This window comes from Salvia miltiorrhiza, chromosome 7 (assembly GCF_028751815.1).
Source record: "Salvia miltiorrhiza cultivar Shanhuang (shh) chromosome 7, IMPLAD_Smil_shh, whole genome shotgun sequence".
NCBI lineage: Eukaryota > Viridiplantae > Streptophyta > Magnoliopsida > Lamiales > Lamiaceae > Salvia > Salvia miltiorrhiza.
In genome coordinates this window covers 35,422,195-35,431,332 of record NC_080393.1, presented here as the reverse complement: position 1 = coordinate 35,431,332, position 9,138 = coordinate 35,422,195, and the positions used below count along the sequence as shown (strand labels likewise).

Genomic DNA, 9,138 nt, shown 5'->3' with positions numbered 1-9,138 from the left:
CGACCTTTTGCGAAATGTAATTTTGAAGCCCAAAATAGACTGAGAAAAAAAGAGAATTTGAGCATAAACTTTGTAGCGCTGTTTTTTCTTTTGGATTGACTCAAATCAAAAATAGCTTCAGCCCTATAAAACTAGTCTGAAAATTGAGTGGGTTGACATGATTAATTGAAAATTTTCTTATTATTTATTGTTAAACTTCATTATGTTGCTTTTAAATTTGTAATAATTAATGTTTTGATGCTTCTGTGATGTATTTTAATTTTCTCCAACCCTTAAGTTTAAAACTTTATAACATGAAAAATAAAAAAAGATAATCATTTAGATTAAATGAGTACTTACTCTTTACCTATAACATTCTTACTTATTAATTACTTATTCAAATTAATGTTACAATGGCATTCATTTTTGTATTTAATATGATGTCAAGTGTCTTGATTCAGAAAACACAACCTATCTTTCGTTGAATATAATTTTCAAGAAAATTTATGTATGCATGTTAACATTTTCTTTTTTCCTTAAATGTTTTGACCCGATTGACTAGTTTTAAAATTGAAGACTTATGATTATGAACGAAAATTTCTAGCTCAAAAGAAATTTAATCCCATTAATTCAAAATCGAGTGAACTGACTCGATTTACATTCCTACTATTAACATGATATATTGTATTATATATTCTGTCATCCTAAAATAAAACGAAAAGTTCTTAATTAGCATATCCCCTATACACCAATATATACTCATTTGGGACTGCTTGTTGCTAGCTTGTTGCAAATATCTGGTGATAGTTTCTCACCAACTTTGGATTAGCTAGACAGATCCAAAATCAGCTTCTCATGAGCTTATCCCCTTCTCTATTCCCCAATCAACATCTTACATATTGATTATATTTCAATATCTTTATCTATTATATGAATTGTCAAACAATCAACATACTTACACTGCATCATTTATTATATTCAAACTAGACATAATTAATGTGCACGAGAATAAGTTTTTCATTATGTTTTTCGAATAAAGTGAGTAACTAAAACCACCATATTCTGCACAATAATTTGTCCAACTAATTAATAAGTTCTTTAATTGTCAGTAGATTTGTTAATTGATTATCACTATGAAACTTGTTTAGCGCTTTCTGATAGAACACTATTTGGACCAAGTCAGTTTACAACTAATTTGTTTATCTCAAGTCCCCTAAAAGGTCCGTTGTTGTACTAATTTACTCGTTTAGTCATTCTCAAATAAAACGAAAAATTGTTAATTAATGTGTCCTTCATACACCAATATATACTCACTCGGGACTTACAGAAAGTTTTAGACAATAGCTAGCTTGAATTTGATTATCCTAGAATTATTAAAATAATGATATTGTAGGTATTAATTTTTAATTTCCTATACATTGGGATCAATGGTAAAAAAAGTTCAAAAGTTGGAATATAAAATGATATTTTCCCAATATTGTGTATGATCGAAAAATAGGAGAACCTACGTGTTATTTTCTGCCGTTGTCGTGATCATCCAAGTTTAGTTAGTTATTCAATACTTGGAATTGATTGTTGAAAGCAACACATTTTGTATGCATCATTAACTACGATTAAAAGTTTCCAAATAAGTAATTACGAAGACAAAAGACAAATTTGGATTGATAAGCGTATTTATTTATGTGAAGTAACGCGTAATTGTTTTAAAAAGAACTTTACATAAGCTTCATCACTAATCACTATCATAGCTGGCGTAGTAGTGGGGATATTTCCTCTAGATCCCATGCGCTATGACTTATGGTTAGCGGTGTATTTTTTTCAGCTAAGACACTCCGAGAGTATTTGGCTGAGCTGTAAATGAACAGAGCTACTCGCAAGCTATTCGAGATTCGGCTCGAAAAAAGCTCGTTCGGAGCTCGATTCGATAATAAACGAGCCGACCTCGAGCCCAATTTCGAGCTCGAAATTTTTATCGAGCCAAGCTCGAGCCTGACAGTGCTCGGCTCGTTGAGCTCGCGAACATGTTCGAATTCGATTGTTCGCGAACATGTTCGCGAGCCTGTTCACGAACCTTCAGTCGAGCCTTCAATCGAGTTAGTACACGAGCCTTAAACGAATCGAACTCGAACTCGTGTAACATATTAATTAAGAAGATTTTCTTAAATTTATAACAAATTCGAGCTTGAACACCGTATATACGAACATCTAACGAGCCGAGCTCGAGCTCAAGCTCGAATTCGATATTATCGAGCATCACCCGAGCCGAACTCGAACCGAGCCCGAGCTTAGTAAGTGGATGACGAGCCGAGCTCGATCATCAATATAAAAGCTCGAATCGAGCTCAAGCCGAGCTCGAACACCCGAATATTTAAACGAGCCGAGCTCGAGCCTGCTAGTATTCGGCTCGGCTCGGCTCGTTTACAGCCCTAGCTGAGCTTATAAGCTCCTCAAAACACCTTATAAGATATTTAAAAGCTCATAAATTACTATAAAGTGTTTGACAAAATATATAAGCTCCTAAACAACTTATAAGCTCCAAGAGTTATAAGCTCCCCAAAAGATAAGTTCCTCTACCCTAACTTATTTTTTTATAATCTCATATGCAACAATCATTTTACAAATATTTTTCAACTATAATTTATTACTTTCATCATATATCATTCAAGTTCATTTTTCTTCGATTTTCTATCTCTAAAAAATTCTTTTCTTTCTCTAGCAAAAAAAATCTTTCTCTAGCTTATAAACTCAATTATCCAAACACCAACTTATAAGCTTTTAAAAATTACATCTTATAAGTTCTTGAAACACCTTATAAGCTCTTTAAAGTAAGCTTAGCCAAACACCCTCTCCATCATGTTTTAGATAAAAAAAATAAAAATAAGAAGATGAGTGTCCTTTCAACATAAACTTATGTAATTACTAATAAGTATCTTCGTTACAAATAAGGATTGAATATATATTGTACATAAATGACTATCTTTCATTGATTTTTATGTTATAAATTTTTTTACTAATTATTGAAGAAAATTAAAACACATCCAACAAGTATCAAAATCTTATTATTGAATTAAAAAACATATGAAGTTTGACAACCAAACAATAAGATTTTTTTTTGGTTAATTATACCAACTCACTCGATTTTCGAACTAATCCTATCGATTAGATAGAATTTTGTTGAACTAGAAATATTTGGCCATGATCCTTCTTTTTATCATTCTTTTTATCAGTTCATTGGGTCGATCTGTTGGATTCCAGCTAAATTGACATGCCTACTTATGGTGCGCATAGGTCGGCTCGGCCTAAACCCATCTTGAACCTGATCTAGAACCTGACTCAGCACCAAACCCATGACCCGTTGTATGAATATAATACTTCCTCCATTCCACTTATTTTGGCATACTTTTGTTTTAGTTTGTCCCATTTATAATTGTACTTTCCAAAAATAGTATACGGTCCCTACCTATACACACATAAAATAAGTAGGCCCTATCCAGTTTACACTTTTAATCCTTTATTCTTAATCACAAAAATTTGGGTACAACCGTATTGATCCACACCCATAATAGTGTTATTTATACGTTTTGGGTCAGGATGCGGGTTCGAATCAGGGTGCGAGTCAAGGTTTAGGTGTAGGTGTAACCCAATTGTACGGTATACCCGGTTGTATCCAAGACCACCTCATTCTTAATTTTCGTGCCCAAAGAAAATATGTAAAGATAAGTGGAATCGAGAGATTAGTTCTAGTTATTATAGTTATAAAAGTGACTATTGTTTTGAATAAAAAAAGATAGTTCTTAAGAATAAAAGTGATAGTTATTCTATATAAAAGTGTTTAAAATAAAAGTGATAATTCTTATGATTAATTATTCTATTTCTTGATCTCCTACCCGATTGAATGCTTGCTTGAATTGGATTGTATAGTTGTAAATGTGATAATTTTTTAAAAATAAAATGATTATAGCATAGTGATAAATAAAAATGTAAATGGGTCAGAATCGGATCGGACAAGTCCGGCGCGCACACAATGAATTCAGAGCTAATTGGAGTGCACCCCATTGTTTAAAGGACATTTTTATGTTTATAGTCATAGAGAAGTGATATGTCGCTCATCTTTTGTGAATATTGTTTACGGATTGTAAACGTTAGCTTTTTTTTTTCTTCTTACGATTTTATTTTGATTTTGATACATCAATAATTATTATTGACGTCGTTAATTTTGCAAAGTACTAAAATATTTTAACTCGATTTGTTACTTTTATTCATTTATCAACCAAGAGTTAGCTCAATTAATTTTATATGTTTTATATAGTTGATATTTGAAATAAAAATAAGAATGATTAAACACACTTAATATAAAATACCAATTCCAATTAAAAAAACATTAACCAAAATAAAACTAAAAGCCAAAAAATAATTTTAGAACTAAATAGAGAGAGAGAGAGAGACTAATTAAGAAAAGATTAATCTTAATTAGCGGTAAAGTAACGCGAAATTTCTTAAATGACAATGGTTTCTGAAAGAAAAAAGGCATCGTCTTTAAAGCGCGTGCTAGTATCTATTTGTTGTTGTTAATAGATAAATGCATGAGTACATATATTAATTGTAATACGGGTACAATTAGAGTGTTAGTTAAGTGGGAATTGAATCAAATAAATGAGTGTAATGGTAATAATAACCATTACTTTTATTGAGTGTTTGGTTAAACAATGGAAATGAATCATTAGTAAGGAATTCCCTTTCTTTTGTTTCCCCTCTATTTTGAGGGGTAATAAATTGGTTGATTGGGTTACCCCTCAAGTAAGGGATAATGGTTAACCCATTACTCAAACTAAACAACAAGTAAGGGATTCAATTTAATTGAATCTCTTTCCAACCTCTAAAAACACCCAACCAAACTGGGCTAAAACTGTAATCTTAATTTGTTAGATAGGGCGAGCGATGAATGAACGGATGAAATCCAGCATGCTATGCTTCCCACAAGGAGAAATGCCGCCGCAATATACGATACCGTAAAGAAACTCTGCATATCATCATTATCATCATTCCATCTCACATGTTTCTTCATATCCGTCGTAGTTCCGAATGTCGCCCCCGCCGCCATTGCCACCACCAACGCCACCACCTACCACCACCACACCCCAATTTATTAATTAATTAAAGCAAAATTAGTTTACCAATTAATTAACTTATTGAATTATTAAAAATGTATGTACGTACCTTGTCTGCGTAGAAATCAAACTTAAGGAAGGCGTAGCTATTTATGAGATGTTTCTTCCTCATCATGTAGTGCATAGCAAATGGAACTTGCAGCACACTGTACCCAACTCCAATCAACCCTACCCAAAAACCGTACCTGAAAATAATTATTTAAATACGTTTATCCTTTTTGACATTTAAATATACATGCATGGTTCTAATAAAAACAAAACAATAGAAATAAACCTTCTATGATTCTATCTATCTATCATTAGATGCATGTGTGTGTGCGTGAAAGAGAGAGAGAGAGACTTGTAAGAGCGGAAATCCTTGTAGGTGTAGACATAGCCCGTATCAATCTTGGTATCATTGGTCTGAAAAACTGCAAGTGCTACTATGAGAGAAACAATGGCGGCAATTCTTGCACCCAACGTCGTTACTGCAATCTTGGAACACTTCTCTGCAGGCTCACCATTATTGTAGTCATGAGGTTGAGGATAAGACATTTCCTAATAATATTTCAACCTCAATATTAATTGTATATCTTCTGCTGATTCACTGTAACCTACCTATATGTATAAACTACTCTTATATACAGTATATGAATCTGATTCAGTAGACGTCAAAAATTGGCAACTAGGGTTTTGTATATGTAGTGATTGGAATATATGGCAATGCTCCACTGTGTTATCTATGCTAGTAGACGCGTTAGTGCTCAACAACATTCTCATTTTTCTGTCGAATAATTGATATATTCGAGTTAGAGGTAAAACAATAAATCACATTTCTCTTCATCATAATTGTCACTCTTAAGGTATTCTCACACTAATCTTTGTCAAAAATGGAGTTTTCATAGTATATGTTGCATATATTGAGACACTATTAATGGGCTCGTTAAATATTTACTACCACGTACGTTGGATATATATTTTCCAAAAACTAAATTGGTGAAAATTAATAATTAAATCCAATTTGGGGAAAATATCTAAAAGAAAACGAATTTGATGTGACGGCCGGCTTGATGTTGACGATTAATTTGTGCGGTGAAGCAACGCTTCAGCTGCATTTGGCAAACGCTAATGAACGCAATCTCACTTAACTATGGGATCCAATATGCTACCTCGGATGCAATTAAAAGTTTGTGATTTTACAAGTATAATTTTTTGTTAAAGGTTAAAACTGTAATATACTCAAAATTTGTGATTTTATAGACATAATTTTTTCTTAAAGGTTAAAATTAGAATTTTCTCAATGTAAGTTTTACCGGCCATTAATCCATAATATTATTAAATTGCGATTATATATAAAAAGAAAAAAACGAAAAACTTAAAACCCTTGAAAGCACAAGAAAGCAGACTAAGGGCCGAGCCTCATTAAAACCTTCCTACGAAAACCCAAAGGGAAAAACCGTAAGAAGGAAAAAGAGTACCCGTCTAGACGACCAAAGAAACGACAAGAGAAGGAAGAGCGGAAGGGAAAGTTTCAGGAACTCCGGCCTAACCATCGTCCTCAAACCAACCTGGCTCAAGCCAACAGAACCAAAACAAAAAAAACAAACCAACACAATAGGCAAAAGGTCGGTGATTCGCCGTCGCCAAATGCCCACAACGAAAACCAAGCAAACAGAAAAGCAAGGCAAAAGGCCGGTGAGACGTCGTCGCCATATGCCCAACACTAAGACCCACAAACAGAAAAGGAGGCTTGCGGCTAGTTATACGCCGTTGCCATAAGACTCCCGCGAACCCAAAACCAAGCCAAAAGAGAACCGAAGTAGGTCGGCGCAAAAAGACCAATCTCCCCGAAGAGAGAAGAAGCAACAGTTTCAGCCGGTGAGATGCCGTCGCCAGAAACTGACACTTCTTGAACAAACAAACCGAATGGACAACCCCCCAAAAAGCAGAAAGGGAGATTACACGGCCGGTTATACGCCGTCGTCGTCAACATCCCTTCTGTCTACCAAAAACCATTGATCTCTGGAAAGTCATTTCTGAAAACAGCTCTGCTTGGGAAACAGCTCCGCTCTCCACCCGTGTGCTGCTCTGGACGAGACTGCAGAGCTGCAAAGCTCAGGTAAGCACTGCCAGCGTAGCCTACTCTGCTCAGGACCGTTATCTCTGGAACAATCCAGCTCTGGAACATAGCCCTGCTGTGGACCTCTGCCAGCTCTGGCACATAGCTCTGCTTTGGATAACTCTGCTCTGGCTCTGGAAATTAGCTCTGCTCTGTGATGCAGCCCGACCAGAGCCAAGCTCGCGCCAGAGCAGAGATGAATCCCGCGCCAGACCAGAGCCAAGGATGCCAGAGCAGAGAAGTCGAACTGCCAGAGCAGAGAAATCGTCTATACCCGAGCAGAGAAGTCAAGTCTGCCCGAACAGCGAAGTCGAACTGCCAGAGCAGAGAAATCGACTATACCCGAGCAGAGAAGTCAAGTCTGCCCGAACAGCGAAGTCGAACTGCCAGAGCAGAGAAATCGACTATACCCGAGCAGAGAAGTCAAGTCTGCCCGAACAGCGAAGTCGAACTGCCAGAGCAGAGAAGTCGACTGTGCCCGAGCAGAGAAATCAAGTCTGTCCGAGCAGCGAAGTCGAAGCTGCCAGAACAGAGAAGCCGACTCTCGACAGAGCAGAGAAGTCAAGTCTGCCCGAGCAGTGAAATCGAAGCTGCCAGAGCAGAGAAGCCGACTTTCCAGAGCAGAGGAGCGGAATTGCCAGAGCAGAGCGGAATTCCCAGAGTAGAGAAGCGGGCGTTTCCAGAGGGGCGTTTTCCAGTGCTGGCGTTCTCGCCCGAGTTGTCAAAGCTTGCTGATCAAGTTTTATTTTGTTTCCTTGTTTTTAAGTTTCCTTGTTTGTAGTTTATTTCCTTCTTTAGATTAGGGTTTTAGTTTGCCTATATATATGGCTACATGTGAACGAAAAACCCAACCAATTTTGATATATGATATTTGTGAGTTAATCTCTCTTGAGAACTACGAGTTCTTCCTGAATTTTGCCCAAGCAAATTCAACTTATCGGCGTATCAACGAGTTCATCATCCCTCGTCGTGTGTCATTCAACGTCTCCGAGTTGCTGCACCGATCACATCGTTGGGGTCTAGAGATCTGTTCTCTAGGAAACTTCGTAGATTAGGTCAGGGGTTTTGGGATATTCCACACTTTATCTTTACTTTATTTCTCGTTTCAAGTCTTCCGCGCGTATTTATTTGTTCATTCCGGTGAAGTTCAAGAGGTTACCGACGACGTTCACATCATTTGGTATCAATTTGGCCGCGTTTCGTATCCAGGGAAGATGTCGATGCCTTCATTCCAAGGGAAGAGCGATCCAGAACTATATCTTGAGTGGGAGAGAAAGGTCGAGTTGCTATTTGATTGCCATAACTATCCCGAGTTCAAGAAGGTGAAGTTGGCAGCGATTGCGTTCACAGACTACGCACTGGTGTGGTGGGATCAGATGATAACAAGTCGGAGGAGAAACGAAGAACCACCTTATTCAGACATGGCAAGAGATGAAGGTGGTGATGAGAAAGCGTCATGTGCCTAATCATTACTACCGGGAGCAACATCAACAGCGACCTGCTCAAAATTTTCGAAGGGGTCTCATGAAAGAAGAAAATCTTTCGAGAAAAACTTCGAGAATGCTCGTCGACAATTTTGTGGCAACAAGACAAAGCGAGGTGGACCAAGGGATCATGAGGATATCAAGCTGAACAATATTTCATCAATCCCAAAGAAACACGATCGTAACTCGTATCATGAGGTTGATTGGATCTATGAGAATCGGGGCACTTGGAGGCAGTATCAACCATTTTCTAGTGGTTCCTCCTTCAAAGGGAATCAATGGAAAAATGAGGCGCTTCCACGTGATGACAAGAAGCAGTTCTTTAGGTCTCGGGCCGAGGGTGTGCGTTCAGCAAATTGGGGCACTCCGACGGTTTCTGATGGTTGCAATCGCGATAAAGAGTGTTTCA

At 36.9% G+C, this 9,138-nt stretch overlaps 1 protein-coding gene across 1 annotated transcript; it reads right to left on the bottom strand.

Annotated features, from left to right (window-relative positions):
• Nucleotides 1–4,673: 4,673 nt before the first annotated feature.
• On the bottom strand, nt 4,674–5,752 carry LOC130996186 (CASP-like protein 4D1). Its single transcript, XM_057921698.1, has 3 exons — nt 5,488–5,752; nt 5,197–5,332; nt 4,674–5,101 (listed from the first exon to the last, which is right to left on the bottom strand). The coding sequence occupies exons 1-3, from the start codon at nt 5,679–5,681 to the stop codon at nt 4,880–4,882; spliced, it is 552 nt and encodes a 183-aa protein (XP_057777681.1). The 5' UTR covers nt 5,682–5,752; the 3' UTR covers nt 4,674–4,879.
• Nucleotides 5,753–9,138: the final 3,386 nt, after the last annotated feature.